This window comes from Akebia trifoliata, chromosome 10 (assembly GCF_017979445.1).
Source record: "Akebia trifoliata isolate Shusen 1 chromosome 10, ASM1797944v1, whole genome shotgun sequence".
Taxonomy (NCBI): Eukaryota; Viridiplantae; Streptophyta; class Magnoliopsida; order Ranunculales; family Lardizabalaceae; genus Akebia; species Akebia trifoliata.
This window is the reverse complement of record NC_141384.1, coordinates 2637473-2664531: the sequence shown is the minus strand read 5'-3', so window position 1 is coordinate 2664531 and position 27059 is coordinate 2637473. Positions and strand designations below refer to the sequence as shown.

The 27059-nt window shown below is 33.8% G+C and overlaps 2 protein-coding genes across 12 annotated transcripts; both read left to right on the top strand.

Annotated features, from left to right (window-relative positions):
• Positions 1 to 230: 230 nt before the first annotated feature.
• Positions 231 to 2280, top strand: LOC147392724 (BTB/POZ domain-containing protein At2g24240-like). Its single transcript, XM_086456991.1, is given in 2 exon segments — positions 231 to 1745; positions 1747 to 2280. Coding segments are annotated over 2 exon segments (1326 nt in total). The 5' UTR covers positions 231 to 758; the 3' UTR covers positions 2086 to 2280.
• Positions 2281 to 12865: 10585 nt separating this feature from the next.
• LOC147392723 (uncharacterized) lies at positions 12866 to 17868 on the top strand. Of its 11 annotated transcripts, none has more exons than XM_086456305.1 (12): positions 12866 to 13845; positions 13945 to 13998; positions 14098 to 14151; positions 14273 to 14320; positions 14522 to 14575; positions 14666 to 14768; positions 14855 to 14929; positions 15014 to 15164; positions 15971 to 16040; positions 16165 to 16230; positions 17200 to 17322; positions 17421 to 17868. In XM_086456305.1, the coding sequence occupies exons 1-12, from the start codon at positions 13131 to 13133 to the stop codon at positions 17477 to 17479; spliced, it is 1572 nt and encodes a 523-aa protein (XP_086312431.1). In that variant the 5' UTR covers positions 12866 to 13130; the 3' UTR covers positions 17480 to 17868. The 11 variants fall into 11 exon arrangements, with proteins under 11 accessions (XP_086312431.1, XP_086312425.1, XP_086312430.1 ...); XM_086456299.1 differs by having other exon boundaries at positions 14261 to 14320; XM_086456304.1 differs by having other exon boundaries at positions 14092 to 14151; positions 14276 to 14320.
• The last annotated feature ends 9191 nt before the right edge of the window (positions 17869 to 27059 follow it).

Genomic DNA, 27059 nt, shown 5'->3' with positions numbered 1-27059 from the left:
ATATATTTAGGAAATATTAATATTTATATTAGTAGTTAGGATAGTATTTGATTTAACAGGCAAATAATTAATTAATCTCTTTCAAAATTTCCTTATATTATACAAAATAAATAATTTAAAAAAATCCCACAAGACACGGTTTCTTTTGGGAGAAGAGAGAGCTGACTTTATTTAGATCCCTTAACTGCCCAGCAAAGACTCCATCGATCAATTTTAAAATGTCTGAACTGGTGGAAGACCAAAGGACAGGACTGGAAATTTACAAAAATGGAAGGAAAACTTAGAAAGAAAGGGAGAAAAAGACAGGAAGACTAAAAATGAGACATTTTTGAATCCTACCCGCTCCAATTCTCCAATTCCACAGCACCAAATTCCACAATAATGACAACCCATCTCTCAAATCCTTCCCTCTTCAATACCCATATCGCAGTTTTTTCGATTTCGTTCAGATTCTGTACTAATCTCATCGATCTACTCTGCTTTTTAAGGTGTCTCATAATGTCTGATATACGAAGTTGTTCTTAGATTTATACTCAATCTTCTTTTGTTTTGGCTATTTTAATTTCGTTAAATTCGGTTTCAGTTTTATCAATCTGTGTCTTTTATTTCTGGGTTCTTAATTTCAGATTTTCCTGTAACAGATTCCCTAAAGAAAAAAAAAAAAACATCTTTTCTTCTTTAAATTTTGGTTCTAAAGATCTTCATCTTCATATTTGATTCATTCCCAATTGGGGGTTTTCTCAAATTTCTTTCCAGCAATGGGAATCCAGAAAGACAGGGTGAGATTCAATGTTGGAGGTAAGATCTTTGAGACTAGCTCAACAACTCTTGCTAATGCTGGCCGCAATTCGATCTTTGGAGCGATGTTCGACGACAATTGGAATTTTCAATCTGGAAATGGCGACGAGTATTTCATCGACCGCAACCCATCGTGCTTCTCCGTCCTTATCGATCTCCTCCGAACCGGGGAACTTCACATCCCTGCCAAAGTACCCGAAAAACTACTCTACCGAGAGGCCTTGTACTATGGCCTCCTTGATCACGTCAGGGCAGCCAAGTGGGGCCAATTCGACGGAAACAGGCTTCGGTTGGCTGGTTCGATTATGGGTCAAGCCCCGGGCGATGGAACAGCGATCCGAGCCGGCCCCGAGGGTGGTTGTTGTGTTGCACATGGTAGTATTGTTCATGTCTATGATTGGATGCTTGAAGAACACCCTTCAATCAATCTTGATTATCAAAGAGTTAATGATATCGGTTGGATTGATTCGGAGAAAATTGTGGTTAGCGCTTGTGAGAGATTAGGGCGAGGAGATGGTGGTATGGGTCTCTTTAGCTCGTCGACGGGTGATCTTAATTACAAGTTCAATGTAAGCCATGATAATCAAATTAAGAGCTTCACAGCAGGGGCAATGAGTTTTAGTTCAGATGACAAGATTTTTGCTAGTTGTAAGGGAAGAAGCAATGAGTATGGAATTGGAGTTTGGGATCAAATCACAGGGAAACAAATCGATTTCTTTTACGAATCACCGGGTTGGTCTCTTGGTGATGCTGATAGACTTCAATGGCTTAATGGGAGTAATTGTTTGTTGGTTGCAACTTTGTTTCCTAGGAAAGATAACTGTTACATTAGTTTGTTGGATTTTAGAGAGAAGAGAATGGTTTGGTCTTGGTCAGACATTGGAGCTCCAATCACGATTGATGAGAAACGCGTTCGTGATGCTATAGCGATGGAGGGGACTAATTCCAATTTGTGTGGTGAATGAGTATGAGGACTTGGGTTTCATGGATTTGAGGAGAGCAGTTGGGAGTGTAAGATGGAGCTCGAGAAGTCGTTTGACGAAGGGAAAAATGTCGGATGAACCATGTTATCCGAAGCTAGCATTACATGAAGGCCAGCTTTTTTCATCCATGAATGATAGCGTATCGGTGTTTTGTGGACCTGATTGGGTATTGACATCTAGGCTTAGAAGAAGCTATGGGGGTTCAATTTGTGATTTTTCAATCGGAGGAGATCGATTATTTGCTCTTCATAGTGAGGAGAATGTGTTTGATGTGTGGGAGACTCCGCCTCCATCGATTATGTGATCTTAGTATAAGAGTGTTTCCTTATAATCTATAATTGGTTTTTTTTTTTTTTTGTTACTTAGCCTCATTGGGTAGTTTTTAATGTAGAAGATGATGAGTCCAACCTTACATTGGTTTAACATACCTTCACATTAGTATTGAGTTGTGAGTTTGTATACGGTTTGTTCTTATTGTTAGTGATAAATGAATGAAAAATTGATTGCTTAAGTTACCATTATCTTGAATTTTGGATTTAAACTCTTGAACTTGCTTTTGTCTATTCTTTTAAGGCTCTCCTTGGAAATTCAGATCTCTCTCTCTCTCCTCCTTTTGTTTTGGTGCCATTCCCATCTAGTCCAGATAAAAGATTCTATTGCAGCTTTGGTGCAGAGGAGATTGTTTCACAAGACTGCCTTTTTTTAGAGCTGCTATTGGCACCTCATGTAAAAGTTGGGGTGCCAATAGAATCTCTCTCTCTCTCATCTTCATTTAGTGCGTGAATATGACAAAATTCCGAGTTTGGTACATTGTTCAATCTACAAATTCATAAATATACCAGTGAATTTGTTGATTATAAAAGTGACAAATGCACTCGAAATGCATGTTTTGGGAATTAAAATGAAGAGTGCTTGGTTTAAGATTTTATTTGAGCCTAATTATAATTGTAAACAACTATTGAAATTCTTTGAACGAGTGTTATATTATTTTAGATTATTGAGATATTAATTTGAGCCGTAATGTTTGAATGATGTGTTTTCAATTTTAATTGGGGTGTGATAAATAATTTAAGAAATTGGAGTGTAATAAGTAAAAAAGTTAGGGTTCTAATAGCATCTCTCTTTTTTCCTTTTTTTGTTTTTTTCTTATCTTATATGTGAGCAGTTGCAACTGCCATGCTGGGTCTCATAGTGTGAACTTTGAAGTAGTTAATTTGAATAAAAGTTGGAAAAGAGGGTAGGGGATGCTTTATTTTCATATAGTTTTAGGTTCCATATTTTGAAAATTAGGTTATATAATTTAACTGTCAGAAACTTTCTTGGTGGAGCTAATCTGTTCCCCATCATAACAACATCACCTAGATCAGAGTTCTCTTTTTTTTTTTGTTTGCCATAAATTAAGCCTAGTTCAGACTAACCTTTGTTGATCTCTTTTGGTTCACATTCAATTTCAAAATATTAATAGAATTTGATTTCTCAAATTAAGAACTTTAAAGTTCTAAACTAATAAAAATCTGATTCCCATCAAAGCTTAAATCTCATTTCCATGGACAAATAAATAAATTAAAATTAGTTTGGGACTCAGACTTGAGCCTTGTGAGGACCAAAATAGGGTTTTCTTTCTCTCTTTTCGTTTTCTAAATTATAATCAGAAACAAGAACATCCAATTTTATTTTAAAATTTCCTTAGATCAATCAAAATTTAAGCATTAGCTAATGTTTTCGAAGGAAATCCATTTCTTCTGACTATTTTCTTGAGAAATATTGTTTGGGAAATATTTTATCTCAATCATACCACCCTTATAGTTTTAATTTTAAGCATAATATTTCTTGTTGGAAAATGTTGGAGTCCACCTTAAAAAACATCATCGTTAGGTTCTACACCATTGGGTGGACCTCTTCATTTGTGAAGCATGAATCTTGAGAAATATCTAGTGGCTTGAAATTATGGAGGACATCCTCCTAAGGCAAATGAAACAAATGAGAGATGACTGTTGGTGAGAACCCATCACCTTAGCTCACAACAATGGTGTGTTGGTGGGGCTGCCAATGGGTCGGGTTTACCCAGTCCTGTGTGGACTTGTTTTGGTATCTGTTGATGGGCCCGAATTATCATATTGGACAAGGCTGGGTCTGCTTCATGTTTAGGGCTGATCTCAGGCTTTTGATTTTGGTAACTTTAATTATAATATAGCATAATATTTATTGGAAAATTTTGGGGTTGGCCCGGCCCATAAATAGAAAGCTAGGTGGGGCTTGGGCTAGGATTTTGGAAGTGAACTAGAACCGGGTGGTTTACAGCATGGTCCAGTCCATTGCCAGCCCTAGTAACTAGTAAGTATGTATGTAGACGTATTTTGGTGTCGAAGATGAAAGATCGCATCTAAAACTAAATGCATGTGGCTTTTACTGCCACACCAACTGTTACTAAGATGTGTACCACTTATTTGCCGATTTCATATGAATTAGGGGTGCTCTTATCAAAAGTTGGTGTGAATGTGATCACCAAGACCATGCCTCAAGAAGCAGAGATCTTGAGTTCGAATCCCCTCTTAGGGGCAATTCTCAAGGATTTATCCCCAAAACTACCTTAGTGCGTATGGGGGAGGGGATGGCACATGCCCGAGGAATAGTTGGGTGCCCTAACAGATTTGTATTATTGGTTTTGGGGAAAATTGTTTTTCCCCAACCATATAAAATATATCTCCTATTTTCTAAATATTTAAAAAATACATATAATAAATTTATTTATTTATTTTTATAATCGAATATCCCTGTAGACAGTGGACCAGGCCCGTATTTCGGCTTTGCCCAATCCATAGATCATGATTTTGTCCAAGGACTAGTCTCGGGGCATGTGCATGCCTGAATGTCACAAACAAGTGAGGGTGTACCCTCGCGGGTGGTCCCTAAGGAATCAATGCTCATACTAGGTATCAAACTCACAACCTGCAGGCATTAATCACTTATTGGTCTGAAATTGCCATTGAGCCAACCCTCGGGGTTCATAAGATACAATTATTTTGCTTCTTATGTGCCCTAATTGGTATAATGCCACTCTATTATTCTTATAACATATAAAAAAACAGAAGGAAATGTTGGTGAAGATAGCTTAATAGGCATCCATGTGCCACAGTAGGCACAAAACCAACCACGACAAGAACGAAGCTATTTATTAGTTCCCTGTAGCTAATAGCAGGGTGATGTCCCCATGATCAAGTAATCTTAATCATTGATCCAATTCAATGAACGATTGTTTTGCTTTAATAATAAGAAAGAATTGGTTCATTAGAAAATCAAATTTTGCAATAAAATCGTTTTGTTAGTATTGAATATAAATAAGGGACATTTACGAAAAAGTGATCAACTTTTGATGAACTTACAATTCTGGCTCACTTTACATTTTACTTATCAAAACGTGAATGATAACGAATTCCAAGATTTTAAAGTGACTATTTCTCAGGTTTAAAGAGCCTATCTGGGAAATAGTAACTTTAAACCTGTGAAATAATCACTTTACAACCTCCGAATTTGGTAATTAAAATGAACAATGAGTTGGAATCGTAAATTCTTCAAATTCAGCTCATAAAATGATAATTCACCTTATAAATAAGGGTATTTTAGGCAAAATATATACATATTTTTAAGTATTTTAATAAATATACATTGATCAGACAAATTTGAAATTTTTTTGATCTCATCACCACTCCATTTTTAAAACATTGCTCAAGAGTTAAATTGGTGATTTGGGTTCTGATCCTATAGATTAAGATGGTTTATTGGGTGCACTTAGTGCATTAGATAGTAAAGGACGTTCACACAAAGGATGCATTGGTTAAAGTAATGCAGGCAATTGGTGTGACACAACACAATCATTCTTTTTGCGTGACTTCATCTTTTATATTAGTTGGAACAAATTAATTGGCATCAATTTCATAACTAAATTGGGAATCCAATCTCACCACGAGGTTAAGGCCTAAGGGTTGAATTCTGTCAATGCTACAATAAATAAACTAAATTGTTAATGCTATGTAGTAAAGATGAGGTTAAGGTTCAAGGGTTTAATTCTGTCACTACTACATTAAAGAGTAAAGATATTTGAGGAAATTAAATTGTCATAAAAGTATTACCAAAAATGCTTTTCAAGAGGTGGAAGAGTTGCTCAGTTTCAATTTGTAATTTTGAAATTTGAGGAGATCAAAACTTCAGGAGATAAATTATTTGCTCATGAAATATAAATTAAAATTGACTCGATATTTTCTTTCATTTTTTTAATTTAGAAATTAAAGAAAAATTTAGATAGAGAAGAAGAAGAAAGAGATAAGAAACAAGACGCAAATCCTTCAATTTGACTTAAAAGTGACTATTTATAGAATTATGTGCTACTAGAAACGATCTCAACATGTCAAATTAGATTTTTTGTTTCATTACCTGGGAAAAACTTCCGTCAATTTTTAGCTTCCATGTTGCAATGTATCTGTTGCGTTTACTTCAAAATTTTTTTTTTTTTTTTCTAAGCTTCTGTTTTAGCATCTGGATTGTAATTGGATGGATGAATTCTACCTTTGTCAAGGCAATGTTTTTGAACTGTGGCATACTTGACTTAATAAGAATAGCCAGAGTTAATAAGATATATCTTGTGATAATGCTGATTGATTTGACATAAGTAATGTTCACATGTGAGTTTCTTGTTATTTTGAGAACTGACTAAAAGTTAAACTACCATTATTTTGGATTGGTTTTTTTATTTTTTTAATTTTTAATTTTTTGTTTTGATGACATTTCCATACATGTTGCAAATTTTATTAGTGCGCCTTGGCTAGCCTTACCCGACAGGACAACTAAATGTACCTAAGAACACTAAACCTGCAAGTGCCCATTGACAGCCCTTTACAGACCAATTTTGTAAGCCTATTAATGTACAATTGTAAATTTTGCTGGTAAATCATTTTCCCTTAAAAAAAGCCTTCTCCATCCTGTTTAAGAAAAAAAAAATCTCTAACATAATCTCACTGAAAACTATTTTCTTATTTGGGAAGGGAAACCCATGTTTCTTGTTCTCTCACAGTTACCCCCCACACCCAAGTCATACAACCAGCTCACATTCATCCATCCATGGTGATAGAATCCTTAAACTCTTTGGAATCTATGTAGAATCATATTCTTGGAATGTTTTTGATAGAATCCTTAAACTCTTTAAATAAGTTAGATCTCTTCATCAGGGAATGAGATTGAGAAGCTCTGGAATTCCTTGGGAAGTGATGATTGACCTCTCAAACAAGCCGAACCAATTCATGTGTCGTACAATGTCATGTTTAACGCTATTTCTATAATGATCAAGATCAGGTAAGGTGTCTTGTTTACATGGCACATTTTGGTTGGAGTTTTAAACATCCCGGGCTTCTAACCAAGCCGTTTTCTACATCACACCCATAAAAAATGTATCACTTAGACACCATATGTGGTTATAGGAATGGGACACCGTTTTGGATTGTGACTCTTTCAATAATTTCTTCATTCATCCTTTTTTTCGTTTCTTGTCTCATGGAAGGGCTACTTGGACCTTAAAAAGGTACCATCATGAAAACCATTACAAAGTGAGCCATCACAAATGTCACTCTGGGAAGTGGTGGTATATTATAATCTTGATGTATTGGTTTGATACTTACCTAGTCGAGCATATTAGGGTTTTGATTTTTCAACTCTAATCTTGAATCGTAGAATCATTCATTGTGTAGTTAGAGTAGTGGTAAGTTGAGCATATTAGGATTTTGATTTTCTAACTCTAATCTTGAATCATAGAATTTCTTCCTTTGGAAGAAAAAAAAATAGTGTTAATTAACCAAAAAAATATGAAAATCATCTATGAGTTAAATAATTCCATTTAGTTCATTTCTTATTATTGTTTCTCCTTTTATTACCATTTACTATGAAATTAATTTGCTTTCCTCTCCTCTCTTTCATCTCATTTCTTCATTGGGACTTATTAGATAATACCAATTATACTTTATCACATAAAAAATCCTCCTTGCATATCATACGTATGATTGTATTCAACCAAAGAGAAAAGAAAAGAAAAAAGAGATTGCACTCTAGCAAAATCGTCATTTTTATGATTGGCTAAAGCCTAAAATTGTCTGCGAAGCTACATTCTTCTTCTTTGTCTTCATTATTGTTACCATCTTCTACTTCTACAAATTGCACTCTATAAGTATGGTTGCGATGTCAAGAAAATGTGCTTGCGACGGTTAACTGTGACATCATGAGATTATGATTCTCAAGAAAGGATGAAGGAGATCACAAAGACTCTTTCCATGAGGTGAGACTAGAAGGGCTAAGATAGAAAAAAAAATTGGATAGTTTTAGGTGGGGTGCAACTGGCAACCTATGATTTGTTTTCTATATCTTTTCTCTTCTCTCTCTCTTAAAAACAAACCAACCTGGCTTGTAACGTGGGTAGGGCTTGGGTATCTAAAGGCCGCCATCAACCAAATCTTCTGAATTGAACCTAGGGTTTTTGATGGATACTAGGTTTGGATCGTGTTATTTGGTTAATTTATTTATTATCTTTGATTGATAAGCTTGTTTTTAATGAGTTCGATAATTCGATGTTAGCAGAATTGGAACCTAGGTTTCTAATATCATCACCCAAAGACTTTACCCACTAAGCTTGCTTGCATTTGCTGGCATGTTTATTTATTGGACTGGGCTAGGGCTGATTCAGGTTTTAGGGTTGGGCTTGAAATTGGGATCCTGATCCATTGGGCAGCCCACTAATACATTATAGTTTTATTTTAATATAGTATAACTAAATTTATAATATATAAGAAAAGTTGTGGGCCTGTATGTCTGTAAATAGGTCCGAACACTTGCAAGATGGGCTTACGTTGTTTTATGGTCAGTCATGGCCCGAACTGACCGTTATGTAAGCTAGACTTGGGCTAGATTTGTGGTCCGATTAAGACCAGGCTGTAACCCAAACCCGGCCTATTGGCAGCCTTAGTTTAACCACTAGTTTTCATTTCTAAAAGGGTCCACTTACATGCAATGAAAATGCCACGTGGCACTATTCTTTTTAAGACCATTATCCCTATGAGTGTCTAGCCCATCCATTTCATTGCAGTGTGGGAGTTTCAATTGATATTGGTTAACATGTGTACTAGGGGCACACATTAAGTTGCATTGAATACACCTCCAAAATTTTCCTAAAAAGTTCTTTCCAAAAATGCCCTCATATGATTCTTACTAAGATGTACTTAATGCACCTAAACATTTGTTAACAAAACCAAATTCAATAAAATCCCCACCATCAAAAGAACCAACGAAAATAGTGGGTCCTACAAGACTATAATTTTATATTGACTAATGATAAATTGACGCTTTTTGTACTCTCTTTGATGTTGCATGTGAATAGAATCATAAATTTTTTTTCCTTATTTATCCCAAAGAAAAAGATCTATGGTTCTATGAATTACCAAGTCCAAGAGCGTATAAAGAGTATCAATTCAATTTAGCACAGTTATTTTGCATTAGAATAATGATTTTCTAACACTCCCCTCTAACATACTCTCCCATCACAGAATCATAAATCACTTGCCTCGGGATATGTAGAACCATAAGTCTTTTTCTTGTGTATCCCAAGACAAATGATTTACAGTTCTGTGATGGGGGTGTGTAGGGGCGTATGATAAAGGGGGATGTCATGTTATCACAACCCTTTATATTATCCCTAAGAGGTCGTATGGCATTCAGTTTTAGATCAAAATACTCTTTCTTGTGTCTTTGACTGGGCCCACATTAAAAAATGATAACTTGATTGATGCCTTTTAATCATTGATTTGAGTGTGGACACACAAGAAAAGAAAAAATTCCGAAAACAACGGTCATTGAAAAGTGCTAGAATCCAACCATTATAAATCAAGACAACTTGAAAGTGTAAGTCCACCAAGAATCTCAAACTCAATTTCGTCCTTGTTTACTACATCCATGTTATCTGGATTAGTTTGTTTGTTTTGTTCAAATTTGGGTTTGGGATTTAGATCATTTATGTTAGTCTCATATAAAATAAAATAAAAACTCAGGTTTCAAGATGACACATCATCAATTTTAAAACATAAAAAAGGATTTGTTGTTTTTCCAAAGACAAACTTAGTAGGGATTACACACTTACTAAGAGCCCTTGGGGTCATCTCTTGGCATCGTAAAATATGATCTGATGCTTAAAGGTCGTAGAAGACAAAATTCTATAAATTTTCAAAAAAAAAAAAAAAAACTAATTTTTCATTGTTGAATTTTAATTTTAAGTTTAGGGTAGCCACCCATCTTCAAAATCTTGAATCAAGTTCAAAACAAATTGGTTTTTGATAAAAAAAAATGCCAATAAGTTTTTCACCAAAACTTATATAGGGATGTAGTGTACTAGTGGCTGATTTGGTAATCCATTTGAGCAGATCGACCCTTACTAAGGCTTAAAATCCTTAACATGTTTCTCTTCTCCAAATGATGTGCCTCTAATTTGGATCAAACGTAGTTTATTTCTTTATTTTTAAATTAAAGAAAGTTAAGGAACAAATTATAGCCAAGGTTAAAGCACCAACCGTTATCTTTCTCGTATATCGAGCAAATCATGTGCCGTGGACGGAACTAAAGTTCCCAAACAGAGAATCCTATAATGGTGCACAAAAATCCCCATATATAATAATTTTCTTTTAATTCATAAATAATATTTTTGACTCAATACTCCAGGAGTTGGCTTACAAACCTTCTCCTTAAATGTGACCCACCACTGAAAATTTTAAGTGATCAACAATAATTTAAAAGAGTTTCTATTAACAGGACAACTTTTACTTAAACCACATCAATCTTAATCTTGACAACCATTTGATTTCAAAAGATTTGGTGCCTTATTAGTAAGAGTTGATGTGCCAATAGAATCTCTAAATTAATTATATATATTTTTTGATTTTCATTTTAATATTTTCAATTAGGGTCGGATTTTAAAGTGGGCAGGGCCGCATAAAAATTTGGTAAAACCCTCCTCATTATTAGACACGTGGTATTTTATATTTATTTCATACCTTATATATTTCTCAATATTTAAAATACCTCCTTAAAAATAACACATGTAATACAAAAACGGGGGCTCTATAAAAATTTTGAAAAAAAAAAATTTCCTTTTCAACCCTTTGTTTTTTATTGATACTTTTGCATTAATTATTATTTGCTCCTTTGGATTTTTGTGTCGGTGAGGAATATATAATACAGCTTTGGTATGGTTGTATGGCATCCCACACGTAAAGACCCACGTGGGTAAGTATCTAGTAGTGGGCATCTAGCGAAGAAAAATATTCTGAGAGATGATCTCAGCCGTTCATTAACATAAGATATGATCACGAACAAAAATACGACAATAATACTCCATCAACAACAATTTGTTTTTGTGGGACCAAGTACAGGTGGCACGGCACGTCAATCAATAACGGATATCCTTTTGTGGGCAAAGAAAAAAAAATCATCAAAGTAACGTAAGGGTAATTATGTTGGACACAACATATCCAACATCGTTAATATAATATTTTCTTTCATGAAAGGTAAAGGCAAAAGACACAAATGCCCTATTTTTTTATTAAATTTTATAATATATTTATTTTTACGTACACGTCACATACTTGAATCATGTACGGAAGATGATCTGTTGACAAAGAAGCTTGTGGGCCCTTGTGACAGTAGTAAACGTGGCAAATCTAGAGAATTATAAAGTCGGCCTTGATGTTACAGGGCAAACATCAAAGTATTTTCACTGTAAATTTAATGGTCCGTGAGTCATTTTGAACGCAGCAAAAGCAACCACGACAATACGTAAACCTTGCTGTCACTAACTGTAGCAACGCATACAAATTTCTTAAATAATAAATAAAATAAAAGTGATTTACAAATTAACCCTCCATGTTTAGGTGAATATTTATGATATGCCCACTTGACCTCGGTCTTCTCTCAGGAATTAATATTTAACGACCTAAATGCCCTCATCTTCAATATCTTGAAAAAGAAACCAGAAGAATTTCCTTCAAAAATCCATAATGTTCAAGTTGGTAAATTTCTTTTAATCTAATCAATCTCATCTTCAATCCATCGTCTCATCTTGCCCTAAACCCATTGATAAAATAAATTTCTCACCTCCTTTCCTATCTATTAATTCTATTCTTTCATAGTTACTCCCTCGTCCAAAACTATAAATCATAGTTTTAAAATTGAATAACTTGGCTCCATTCAACTTGAATAAGTCTAATATATCCCAAAACAAATCCTAGTATTTGTATACAAAATTTTATCATTTTCTTTTCAAAAGATCTTATCTTGCCTTGAGACTTGAGTGTTGAAGGTTGAAGGCCATAAAATCCTAAGGTGGAAGGTGAGGATTTAGAATTTCAAAAATTTCTCAAAAAATTATCAATATTTTCATAAATATCGAAATTATTCCAGATGTCGATAGAACTATTGCATATATGAAAGTTTTATCAACATTGTGATACTTTCAAATTTTAATAGTTACAATAATATCAATAAGAAAAATACTTTTCTTATCGATTTAGTGAGATTTTAAGTCTTAGTAAGAGTTGTTTTGCTCAAATAGATTATCAAATTGGCAATCCAACACCACAACCCCTTAAATTTCATTGAAAAACTCAGATACCAAAAAAACAAAAAAATCAATATTTATTTTTGAACTTCATCCAAGATCTTGAAAATGGATGGTTTTCAAACTTCCGTATAATTTTCAAATTTAAAATTAAAATTCTATGATGAAAATTATTATTTTTAAAAATTTATTTTAAAGTTCATAGAATTTTTTCCTCTACAATTCTGTGGGACCGAAAGTATTTAAGAACTTTTCCTTAAAATTTTAACTAAGATGTTGAAATTTGGTTTTGAGAAAGATGTGGCTATCCGGGTCATTTTCTATTAGTCTGGAAGGTAGGACTGAGATTGTAATTTTGGAAACACAGGGGCATCCCAACGTGGAGTTGTACTGTAAATGACCCAAAAATAAAATAAATAAATAAATAAGTAAAACAAAAGAAAACACAGTCCTGACGCCTGAGTCTCTCTCTGTTCTGCTAGATTCATCCTTCTGATCTGCATGTGAAGCACTCTTGACTTTTTATATTAGAAATAGAGAGAATAATAACCTAAGTTACATTCTCAAAAAAAAAAAAAAAAACAGAACTAATCTCCCAAACTCCACTAAATTTATCTCCTTTTTCTGATAAATTTAGAGCAAAAACTAGCTTCACCTTCCTCTCTCTGCGCATCTCTTTAGCTCCAAACTTCTCTTGTAATTGTTCTATCATGGAGGTTAGTAGAAGAAGAAGTACACCCAGAAATGTTGTTGCAGGTTCTGTTTGGGAGACTAGAATCCAAAACGACGAATTGGATGGAGGAATCAAAGTCTTCAATGGCGAAGAGAATCCCGAAGAAGGCATTGTTGATGGAGATGTAGGTGTCGAGTTACCAAATCTGGCAAATCAGAAATGTTCGAATGGAAATCAGAGTGAAAGTGGGGTTGCAAGGGAGAGGAGAAAGACATGGAAACCAGAACCTGTTGAGGTTATTGGGAGAAACATATTTCAGAGACGAAAGTCAAGATCTGATTCACGAAAATCATCGATTGAGTCATGTAAGGAGCTTAATGTGTCTGTTAATGGAGTTGAGAAGAGCCCCATTCATATAAAGAAGACTAATAGATCTGATTTTCGTAAAATTGTGGATGAAAATTGTAAGGAGTTTGAGAAGATTGTTGAGAAGAACCCAATTGAGTTAAAGAATAGTAGATCTGATTCTTGTAAAGTTTTGGGTGAAACTTGCGAGGAATTTTTTGATGGAAAAGATGAAGGAGAAGTAGAAGAAGAAGAAGAACAGATGATAGAGAAGAAGAGCTTTGATGTTAAAGTTGTGAAAGAAGAGAAGAAGCTTAATCAAATCCATGAAAAACCCTTACCCATCTCTCCAAATGTGAAAAAGCCACCATCTTTTGCACTAAATCATCTCAGAAAACAACCTACAAGTGAGTAATTTTAGCTGATTTTCACTTTGATTTTCTAGGGTTTTCTCTCTTTCTGTTTGTCTCACTGAACCAATTTGGGCTGTTTCTAATTAGTTTCAGTTTCTGAAGAATTTGAGAGATTCCCAAAAATGCAACACAAATTGCAAACAATTGGTGAGTTTTCGATTCCAATTTTCAATTTTAGCTGGTTTTCACTTTATAGTGTGTTTATCTCACTATTCCCCAATTTGGGCTGTTTCTAATTAGTTCCAGTTTCTGAAGAATTTGAGAGATTGCCAAAAACCCAACACAAATTGCAAAATATTGGTGAGTTTCTATTCCAATTTGCAAATTTATATGGTTTTCAACTTAACTTTCTAGGGTTTTCTCTCTCTGTTTTATCTCACTGTTCTCCCATTTGGGTGATTCTAATTAGTTCCTGTTTCAGAAGAATTTGAGAGATTTCCAAAAACCCAAGACAAGTTGCAGAACATTGGTAAGTTTTGATTCCAATTTGCAACTCCCCATTTGATAAATTGAATTCAAATTCCAAAATTTCTCATATCTCTCACTGTTTGATCTTCACTGGACCTATTGATGTGGAGAACTTAGATTTAATTTAGCTGGTTTTCACTTTGACTTTCTAGGGTTTTCTCTCACTGTCCCCCTAATCTGGGCTGTTTCTTATTAATTTCAGTTTCAGAAGAATTTGAGAGCTTCCCCAGAACCCAACACAAATTACAAAACATTGGTTAGTTTAGATTCCAATTTGCAACTCCCCATTTAATAAATTCAATCCAAACTCCAAAATTTCTCATATCTTTCACTGTTTGATCTTCAGTTGATCTAGTGATGTGGAGAAACGTAGCAAAATCAGCCTTAGTGTTTGGACTTGGAATATTTATCCTGATTTCTTCTTTTTACACTAAAGATCTCAACTTAAGGTACTTAAAAATCCCATTTTTCTTCAAATATTCCCTGTTTTGGACCGAGCTATTACTGAATTATCTTGTTCTTTTGCTTTAAACAGCTTGATTTCGGTAATTTCTTACATGGGTCTTCTATCTCTTTCTGCAATCTTCCTCTACAAATCAATTATTTGCAGGTAATCTTCAATAAAAACTGTGAATTTGTCTTTTGAAAGAGAACCCCTAATTTTAATCAAAATTTCCCTTTTAAATATGCTCAGGAGAGCTGTAGAATTGAATAATTCAAGTGAGATGCATTTGGTGGGAGAAGATGAAGCAATTTGGTTGGTAAAACTGGTTCTTCCTTACTTGAATGAGTTTCTCTTGAAGCTTAGGGCTCTTTTCCATGGAGATCCTGCTACTACAATGAAAGTAAATTTTCTTCTTCTTCTTTCTTCATTTTTCAATTTTCAAATTTCAATTTTAACCTTTTATTTAGGGTAATTTAGACATACCCCTTGACAACTCCTACGTTAGACACTAATACAAAATGACTTAAATGCCCTCATCTATCAACCTGTAGATGGTCACATGGACTTTGTTTTCAAAGGAATTGAATTTCTGTGAATTCCACTGTTGGATTGCACCTTGGAAAATGCCACAAAGAGAGTGGTTTTTTTCGCTTTTGGAAGAAGAGGTAATCATGAGAGTATAACATTAGGAGATTGGAAAATCATTTTCCCAGAAAGTGCATTGGGAAATTTTTTTTTTTTCCCAGGTTGAAGAATTGCTTTGAGTTGAAATATGAATTCCTTGGCAAAATGTGTAAATCATACACCTAAAAATTGAATTTTTATTTTATTTTTATTATAGAGGAAATCATTTCGCCTCCCATTTTCCATATTATATGGAACTTTTGTCGATCATTTTTAACTTGTCAAAACCCCTTGTTTTCCTTTTGAATGATCATTAGTTCCCTATGATTCTAATTTATTTTTGGTTTGAAAATAATAGTAGATATTTTTAACATTAGAGGTGATAACGATGGCAAAAGATTGAAGGCAAGTGCATTTAGGTCATTTTCTAAAGATCATTGTCAAGGGGTATGTCATCAGTTTGTAACATGGGGGCCTGTCTAATATATATCAAAATCCAAAGGGGTAATACCCAATTACTTTTTTTTTTTTTTTACCTTTGGTAAAAGTACTAAAAACAGAGAATATATGTGACAATGGCAGCTGGCAGCAATCTTGTTTGTTTTGGCACGCTTTGGAAGCTCTATAACCATGTGGAACACGGTCAAGTTGGGTAAGTTTTTTTTTTTTAACTTTTTATTGGGTTTATTTAATTAATTGAAAAATGTTTTTAATTCAATGGTTAGAAATTCTGGAAATGTTCTTACTGACATTTGGGTACGCTTCACTTCTTTCAGGCTTCTTTGGAGTTTTCACTATACCTAAAGCTTGTTCTTCCTATTCTACTCAATTATCCAGATACGGTAAAAAATAAAAAAATAAAATAAAACTTTAAAATTTAATTTTCTTTCTTGTGAATTTGATTTACCTGTTCGTATGATAACATGCTTTTCAAGTGTACTTAGTTAAAGTACGTAGGAAGTCAAAGATTGAAGATTCTGACTAGCCTTGCTTAGTTAGCAAGGTACTTGTTGTGGCATCCCAAATCATGATCCAATGCTTCAGGCCCATCAAATGATTGGCTGAAATAAGTACTTCGAAAATTGATATTTAACCCATAATAACAGGTGTTTTATGAAAAAAAGGCCATTCTTTGGAAAAAAAAAAATTCATACATGTTTTATTTGTTCAATCAAGTCACATTTATGTTTTGTTTTGTTTTTTTTTAAAGTGTCTCTGTCACTTTTTTATTTACTTATGATTCAGGTTAGCCTGAGTGACTTACTAAGATTTCAAATCTTACTAAGAATCGTGACCTCACATTGTGACTTCCAAAAACATGATCTGATGCCACAAGGAAAGGATGCAAAGGAGAAAATTTCAAGAACTTCATTAAAAAAAAAAGAAGTGTTTAACCTTTACATGAGATTTATAAGGCTGTGGTGTTGAATTTCCAATGTGATAATTACATTCCTTATTTGCCCAACGACCATTACTAAGATTTGTAATCTTTCGTTAAGTTTGCAAGTAAGTGTGTTCTTTATATTTATCCTTTTTTTTTTTTTTAATTCAAGTTGAGGGCAGAAATGCAAGTTCGTTAAATTGTCCATACAAAGGCTGTATAACTGTTTTCGTAAAAATAAATGTAATTACTAAATCGGATATATATATAACCTTTAGTAAAAAAATATTTGAAAAAAAGAAAGAAATAATTCTAATTTTGATATTATTAATAGCTGTTGTAGTAATTTTCCGCTTTGACTAATTCAATGGAACTGTTTCTTATATGATTATAATCGCTCTAATAATCGCGTGAGTGGTACTTTTTGCAGGCAAATTCTGGATGAGACGCATGCGGGACGCTTGGGATTCCTGTACTCACAAGAAAACAGTGGTTATTACCATTTTTACCCTCGTATATAATTTCTCCTCTCTGGAATCACGGATTTGGGCAGGTAAAATAACTTAATTGTCATTTTTTTTTAAGATTTTGAGGTTAATTTTAAGAGTTTGGATAAAATACATTAGCTGTCTATATTTTTTTTGGTTGCAGTATTCATGTTGATAGTAGCCGTTAGATATTATCAGCAATCTTTAACAAGGAGGGATTAAAAAGATGATAGATTACGTGGCAAGAAAACAGGGGATGATCATAGAGGGAGAAGTTGGTGGGCCCACTTTAGTTGGAAGTAATGAAAGAATTAAAGGGGCTCCTGAGAATGATGCGCTTGCAGCGCACGTTAGCTAGCTATCATTGCCCCTTCAATGCATCAATGCATTTCATGTGACGTCTTTTGATTCATAGGGGAGGACCACCAACGTGCATCACCAAGTTTAAGAGTTTTGTTGATAGAATAATCATGACCGTTGGATATAAAGAGTTTGGGTATTAAATGTAAGAGGAATGATTTAATTAAAACACCAACCCCTACCATTTCACCCATTACATGATGGATCCTTTTAAAGCATAAATTTTGATGGTTACCGTGTGATTATCTCCATTTATTTTCTTTTAACTTACGTTTTAGCTCTACAAATAGGTGTCCATACCATTGATCTAATCTATTTAATAAAAAAATAACAATGGGTTCTACTCTCTGGTCTCAAAATTTAAATTTTTTATAAGTTTTACCTTTTCTCTACTTCCTCTTCAAAAATACCTTAATTTTATTCTAATATTATCTCTCAAATTACTATATTGTCACATCAACTTTTACTAATGCCACACCACTTTTTATGTAAAATCACTACAGAATTGTAATTGGTGTGGTGTTAGTAACTCGCAAATTTTATTATCTTTCCTTAACTCTTCCTATCGTAATAATACTTCTCCAACTTTATTATTTTTTCTCGTTTACCCACTTAACCACAAACAGGATGCCCCGTAGGCATCGGCAAACTCTAGTTCATCCATACAACAAAAAGGTAGGAAAATGCTGAACTGACATCCTTCCACACTGAGTTGAACACTCCACCGATGTTGTGGTATGAATTTTTTTTACTTATATCTCGAGGAAAAAAATCTATGGTTCTCAATATAGTGTCACATCAGTAGAGTGTTGAGCTCAACACCTGCTTGAAATGTACTTATAGATTGCACTCGCATGTTCAAGTTCCTTTTCTAATTTAACAAAGTCCTAATCCATGTTAATCTTCAGGTCTTCAAACAAGAACTAAGGGGCTCGTTTAACCTAATGTTGATTAGACACGCGAGGTCAAACATATCTCACTTCGCCCTCTCGCATTTGTAGGGAATTCAATCAGAGAAACAAAAAAAAATAGAGAAAAAATATACGTTGAAAAAGAAAGTAATCACACGCACAAAACAACATTTATGTGGTTCGGCAATTTGCTTACGTCCACAGAGTTGCAGAGATTTCACTATTATTGAGAAGAATTACAAAGTGTGGCTCAAGTCCCAAAAACAACAACCAAGACCTTAAAAAAAAATCTTAATCACAAAAAATGACTTCTATATACTGCGCATAGGATTCACAATAGGTTACAAAATAGACCCAAATTTTTTTTTTTGGGGGCAAGTCCATGAGCGCTTCGGCTTGGGCCTATCGGCCCAAGCCTCCACTCCATAGACTAAGCCTAAGAAAGTCTTCTATTAAAATACCACACAAATATTATTTGGGTCGGATCAGGTCGTTAACCGGATCAAATATAACTAGGCTCCACAAAGTCCAACAACACTAATCTTTGTGTTCATATATTGTAGTGGGAAAAAGTCGCTTAGATGCACTTGCATCCTTATTACTGTATCCTACCCTATTAGTATGGGGTGAAGAGATGCATACGTAAACTATAGTGAAAGGGATGACATGATCAATAATCATCCCATCATTTTCGTTACGTTAAATGATTATGTAATAATTGTTTTGAATTTTTTGGAATGATTTCATAGGGATATTTCTAACAATTGCCTATCTTAGTCATATTTGGAGATACGATCTGTTTGTGGACAGTTATGCCCATGGTATGATACCCAAGTTTCAAGATAATTTGCACGACGACATGCCCCCTTAGAGAGGACATGTATCTCATCCTTATTCCTGATATCTTTTTCATGGTGTCTAGTTTGTGCTGACGAAATCATATTAGGGATAAGATATTATACCCATTTATTACTTACCTAGGTTTTCTTCAAATTATTTTCTAATCAACTAACTATAACGGCCATTAGAAGTACTATATGGGGGGGTTGTTTATTCCAGACCAAGGGCTTTTGGCACACCCGATTAAAATCATACAAAAGGGCCTATTGGGCTAAATAAACTATTCTCACCCTGCCCACAAGCCCAAATCCAACTCTACAGTGCAGCCTAGGCCATGATAGCCTTGTATTTACCAGCATATAAACAAGCATGGGCTATCATAGATTTAGAAGTTATTATCCTCATATGAGTTAACTTATCCGGGTCAGAAATAAAAGGAGCTCGGGAAGAAATCAAAGAAGCATTTTTTTTTTTTTTTGAATCTTGATAAACTGACGTGCTAAAACCTACACAATTGATGTGGCATCATAAATCTTTTTCTTTAGGATACACAAGAAAAAAGATCTTTGGTTCTGTGCACTTGCTATGTCAATCACGTACGTTTTAGTGCTTCATTTTATCATTAGTATTTTTAATTTAATTTAATTTAATTTTTATTGCTTCCATTATATTTTGTTTTATTTATTTATTTTCATGTTGGAGATATCCCTGTTGTATGAATGGAATTAGATTTGAATCGTTGATAAAAGGAGAGAAAATCAAGAGGGCACTAAATTAATTTAGGAGATTGTTTTAAAATTTTCAATAGAAAGTCTAGGTATACAAAGTATTGTGCCATTTAAGTTAATGCAAGGAGTATTCTCTCATTATAATGGTAATGGAGACATTATATATATAAGGGAGTTTTGGTAACTTAAATTTTATTTAATGTAACTTGTGTGAACAATACTCACCTTTCTCTCATTATAATATAAGGGCATCAATGCGTACCCATATAATCCTAATTGGAATCGAAAACTCTGATGTTATTTCTATTTTTATTGAAACTGATTAGAATTAGATCTCTTGGAACCAAACCCATATTTTTAATAATCAATAGGAATTGAGAACCAGAACCATTTTAGAAGAAAGTTTTCACAGTTCCAATTTCAGTTCCACTAAGTTGAGACTTGGAGTCGATACAATCTAAGGATTTTGATTTTGGTTCTTTATGTACCAATCTGAAACCGACCCATTGACACCCTTATTTAATATAGAAGGGACATGTTTGCATTGACTACTAGGGTGAAGACTCCTAAAAACCGCGGGATCTATTTTGTTCCAACCAAACTCGTAAGGTATAGTATTGAAACCTTCTCAAAATCAAAATCTTCGATCCAAAATCTGAAGTTATCCGATTTGAAAGGACTATCCACAACACTTGCTGATGTGGTGGTGGTGTGCACAGAATCATAGTTACCTTTCCTCAATATACAAGTGTCTACTAGAGCAAAATCAATGGTTGTTTGCGAGGGTGTAAAATGGGTTGGGGTCGAGTCGAATATGAGTATGCTCATATCCAAATTAAATTTTTTTATTTATTTGGATTCATTTCTAGATTTGAATCCAACTCTGATTCTTCTAATTAAAATCATATCCGAACCATTTTACTTTCATTAAATTCATATTCAAATCTGATTCGACTTAATTAATTGATTTGGATCAAATAATTTCAAATTGTTTAAGATTATTTCAAATAAAATTGTTTAAATATGGTCAAATAGTGACTTGAACTCAAGACCATGACACATGATTGATGAAAGACAACTTGAAAAAAATAAAAATATAAATTACAAAATAATATATCATTCGAATCTTAGGGTATGTTTGATTGCATGGAAAGCCACTTTCCATGGAATTTGAAATCCATGGAAAATTAGTTGTGGAAAATAGGTAGGGTTGGAAAATTAAATTCCATTGTTTGATTTCACTTGGATAAAATCATGGAAAAAATATGAGAAAAAATAAGAAGAGGAGAAGGAGGATGTGGCGACGACGAGGGCGACGGTGGCGGCGACGACGGTGGCGGTGGCTGCTACGACGACGATGGTGGAGGCGGTGGCGGCGACGACGACGGTGGCGGTGGCGGCGACGACGATGACGACGGTGGCGGTGGCGACGATGAAGGTAAGTGAGGAAAATGGGGGGAGAACTTGGTGGTGGTGGTGGCAGAGGAGGTGAGGGATGGAGAAGAAGAAAAATAAGAAGAGAGAGAGAGAAAGTGGTCGGAGATGGAGCCGACGGCGATGGTGACGACGGCGATGAGGATGACGGCAAGGTTAGTGTAATGGTGGTGGTGGTGGTGGTGGTGGTGGTGGTAGTGGTAGTGGTGGTGGTAGGGAATAATTGATGATGAAAAACATTGGTGGATTTCATTTTCCCACCCATATGGGTGGGAAAGTGAAATCCATGATTTAGTGGACTTTTTGAATGGGGTGGAAAATGAATTCCATTTCCATGTGCAATCAAACACTTGAAAAATGTCATTTTCCATGGAAATTGATTTTCCACCTTATTTTCCATGTGCAATCAAACATACCCTTAGTGGATTTAGGGATAGATCCGTATTAGACTCGGGTTAAGGGACATCAACCCATATTTGAATCATATTTTAATTCAGATATATTTGAAGGAATTAAACTCGCTAAATTCAAATTTGAATTACTTGAGTTTCAGATAAAATCTATCCCATTTTAAGTCCTATTCCCTGCATAAATACCTTTTCTCATAGTGCTCACAAACTCTCAAGTGTGTGCCCTCGGCAAGCATAGAAAGATTAGTTCTATAAATTAGGATGCCATTCAATACACATGGGTACATGTAATAGGTGGATCCCCGGATTCTATGAGCAAAAAATTAAATAATGATTGTCTAACTAGAAAGCCTTGGCATGAACATGAAATCATAGATATTTTTTTGTCGGGATACACAACTGAACATCCCCAATGGTTTCGTGTTCGTGTGCCACATCAGTCAAGTTATGGCCAAGTGAAGACTTTTCTAGTTAGAAAATCAGCACTAAAATGCTGTTAGTGGGAAGTATTATGTCATGTCCTATTGTCTTGCATACGCCATGATGATATATATATATATATTTTTTGTTTTTGTTTTGGTCGTTTCCTTTGGATTCTCTAAAGTCTTCCGCATATGGCGGTCAACTGGTCTTAAGGGTCAATCACCAACAGATGGAGGAGCCGAGTGGTCCATTACAAAACCAAACCGAAGACAAATTTTTTTCACGTGCGAAGACTTATTTCCTATCATTGAAGAAGACTCCTTTTCATGGGTCCATAAAAATAAAATAAAATTAAAGTATAAACCCACTTACTCATATTGGCTTTGAAGGTTGGAAATGTGGTTCATGCATAGGGGTCCAAACAATGACATTTTGTCCACTCTATGTTGAAATGCCCACTCTCTTGACTTGAAGAGGAATATCTAATATCTAGGATTGAATTTTTTGATTTGAGTCTCTTAGTCTTTTTTGATTAGATTCATTGTATCGATGGAAATGTGATATTATTTTGAATTTCGGTACAATAAAATTTGATTATCAAATCCAAGATAGAAGAAACCAACATTGAATCTGTTTATCGATTAATGGGATTCCATAGTTGATCACGCATCTTTACACAATATGACATGGAGCTATTATGTATGATGGTTTATGATTTTGAAATATTTTTATCAAAAGAGCCATACGCTCTATTATGATATTTATTTATTTTTATCAAAATGAGTGTCACAAACATTAAATTAAATGTACCTTTATTCTCAATCTAAAATAACCCCTAAACACCAAAAGATATATAGTTTAGTGGATCCGCAAAATTTCTCATCCTCAAATTATTCATTCCCATAGGGTATTATCTAAATGAATAAGTAAAGTAAACTCTAGATTCTTTAGCACAACTTGATGAATTTAATAGATTCTTTTAATGACCAAGTTAGCTAGATATGGCAAGTTTAGAAAATTAATTAATTAATTATTTTTTTGCCAAAAGTCATTTATCTTTTTAGATTTTGTAATTTCCTTTCCTCGTAAGAATCTTCTTCTTAAATTTGAGAAGATCTCTGAAATCTTTTATATATTCTAGCAGTTCCACCAATTAAGAAACCTTCAAACCTTATTCACAATTAATTCCGGGTGATACCTCATTCCTTTTTTTTGTACTATTCTTGGATACACTTTTCTAAAACACGTGATCCAGAGAATTTTGGAAGAATCTTGGATCTCAATCAATTTTTTTTTTTTGACTTGAATATTAAATTATTCATGTATCCAGCTATTTAAATGAGGTATCCCACTCATATGAATTTACTAATTAGTAGAGTGCTCTTAACCCGTTGTCTATTCTTCTGGCCAGGGGTGGAGCTAAGAAAGCCCCATGGGTTAACCCCCTTGAATTTTTGCAATTAAGTACCCTTATATTTTGATTATCCCACTTATATATTTTAATTGATAACGTACCTATGTCAATGATCAATGACCTAAAACCTTGATTTTAATACAAATTTTGGGGCACTTATCATAGTCTTGACCTTAGTTTTATATTAATTAAAAAATAATCTTTCTTATGTCTCATTTTATCATTTTACATGTTTTATCATGTTAAATAGGTATAACTGTATGAATAATTGAATAAACTGAAAATTTTGATAATCGTGAGTTCAATTGTGCATGTTTAAAATAAGAAGAACATATTAAAAAAAAAAAATTCAAGCATATCAGAGCAATCAAGAGTATATATGAGAGTAGTGGGCCAAAACTCAAGCATTTTCATCACATCTCTATCGTGTCACAGTGGACCCTAACCACGCCATGGTGAAAGGACAATCTAATTGTTGATGATCACACATTTTTTTGAGCCTTCTAAGAACTAAGAATTATCCATAATTTGTCTCTCTTTTGGTTCTTTCCTCCTTAGTTCTCTATAGGTCTTTTTTCCAATTAGATTAAGTTTATTTTATCTATAATTTTCAAAATTTGTGTGTGTGAGAATGTGTGGTGTGTGTGTAATAATTGATTCATCTATGAAAGAAGTTATCTTCCCTTTTACTCTTTTTCTTTATCTTGTAATGATCTTAAGCTGGTTCTCTCTCCATTAGAGGCGTGAAGAAGCCTTAAGTAAGTTTTAATTATATTCTTTAACTACTTTCTTTTTGTTTAATTGCTTAATGTTTAATGGATTATCTTTAAGGTATAGCTAACTCCTACGAATCAAATCCTTAGCAGAATATCTTGCACCCTTTATGCTTAATTTAGACAGGTAATACTTAAAGAAGATTTAAGATGATTTATATTTAACTTAGATATTGGATAGTAGGGATTCACACCTTTTGAGTAAAAGAATCCTAACTTTAATATCTCTTTCTTGATTTTTAAAGTTAAATCTTCCAATCTAAGAGACATTAACTTGCTCTTAGGATGAGTTTTCAAAAGAGATTTGCAATTAATTAGTTTATAATTATTTCTATTCTAGGTGAATCCATGTCTCCAATGAATTTTTCTATCTTGTTTCAATATTAATTTCTAGCATTTTCTAATTTCTATTTTTGGATCTTCAAACAACATCAACAAACTATTTTTAATCTTGGTTAGATTTTTTTTTTTCTAATTTGAATTAGAATTCTACCCTTATCGTATGGTTCGACCCTTTCTTGCCCTTTGAGTAAGGTAAATTTTATTTGTTTGAAAGGAAACTTACGATAGTACCACACGGAGAATTGACCTTGTCCCCCACATCCCCCACACGGAGAATTGACCTTGTCCCCCCTCCCCATCATTTGTTAATGTGATTAGATACCCCTTTATCAAATTAGTAAATATTAAAGATAGCCCTATGTTTTCAAATTGATGACATGTCCTTTTGACCTTGTTCTTCCTTACTTGAGTAACAGAAAATTACCTAAATACCCCCATTTCAACCTATAACAAAAAACCTTTGTTATATTTTTTTCTTAAAAATTATTCACCTCGAAGTTCTTAAACCTCTGTAACAAATTAATTTTAATTTATTAATTTCATTTTCAATCCATTGTTCTGAACATCACCTTAATCCCTTGTATAAAAGTATAGAATTTTTTATTAAAAAATTTCATAATCTTCTAATTTAAAAAACCTATCTGGTTCTTTAGATTTAAAGGTTAAAGTAGATTAACATTAAGGTTTAAAATTAAAGTAAATTTTTTTATCCAAGAGATTGAAGATGACTTGTTTTGGGGAGAGAAATGAAAGATTTTTTGGTTTCAGGTTGAAGACAAGACTAATGAGATTATTTTACATAAGTCTATTGGAAAAGGACCGAGGTCAAGGGGGAATGTAGGAATTTTGGTGAATATTCAAGATGCCTTATGTTGTTAAATTGGCGTCATTACTCCTTGACTTGGGCATCCTATTATAAATTAATGAGAAATGATTTAAATGTCCTTTTTTCAACTTCTAAAAAATCCTTTTTCTCCCCAAAACCAGTAATCTTCACGCTCTTTGACTTTACCATAAACTAACTTACCCCCCAGCCAGAAAATCCTAGCTCTGCCCTTGCCTTTGGCTAAGTCCTTACTTTCACTCGACTTGGTAGACATGGCATTTCTCGACTTTTATTCAAGATTGACAAGAAAACTGAAGAAGTAAAATTGAAAATAACAAAATGGTCATTTTAACTCTTTTGATAAATATCTTAAAAACATGATTGGGACAATAATTTTGGGCGCCTACATGATCCTTTGGTACTTTCCCTATTTCCCACCTCCACCAATTTACCAAGAAAAGTTAGGGGAAATGATTTGAGTGCAAGACATTTAGGTAATTAATGGGTCCCAAAGAAGGGTCCCTTGCTGAACCATCATCTTCAACCATTAATCAAGGACTGTGACCCAACCAAGCACTCTGTGTACAAATAGGAACCACGTATCCTAGCTTCCCAATATTATTTATAAGGGGTAGGGTTATTTTGACAAAATCCTAGACAACATCTTAGACAGAATTTTGTCTTATATGATTAAAAAGTTTTGGAATGGATTGATTTTTTGTGATGATGATTTCTATAGTGAGTAGATCATCTTGATAAAAAATCAGCTGATTTTAAAATTTCTAACCCCATGAAAAGTGATTACAAACTAACGGTAAAAAATTTATGGTTCACGATTATTCAACTTATAAACTAGGTTTAGTAATTTCAAAATTGGTTGATTTTGTATGAGGATGATTTTCTCACTATAGAGATTATCCTTACAAAAAATCAGCCCATTCCAAATCTTTTAGCCCATACAAGACAAAATGCTTTTCTAAGTATAAACATTTATCAAACTTAGTGCATCTGATCGGGCAAGAATGTTACCTTAAAAGTTTATGTGAATTAATAAGTACACATGCACGTGTTTCTTGCTGTACGAAATAATTAAAAGGATTTATTATAAAATAAAATTTTGAATCTATGATTCCTACACACTTCCACGTCAGGAAAGTGAGATATGGGGCACAATCTTGACGTCACTTTAGCATTATTCATATTATAGTGTGGACTTCTTAAGACATATGGTGAATGTTGAAAAGTATTTGATGCGTGGAAGATCGTGGTCATTCAACCATGCTTCGATTTTTGGTGGATTCCACTAAATGAGTGGGAGTGGAACCACTTTATTTGTTGGGG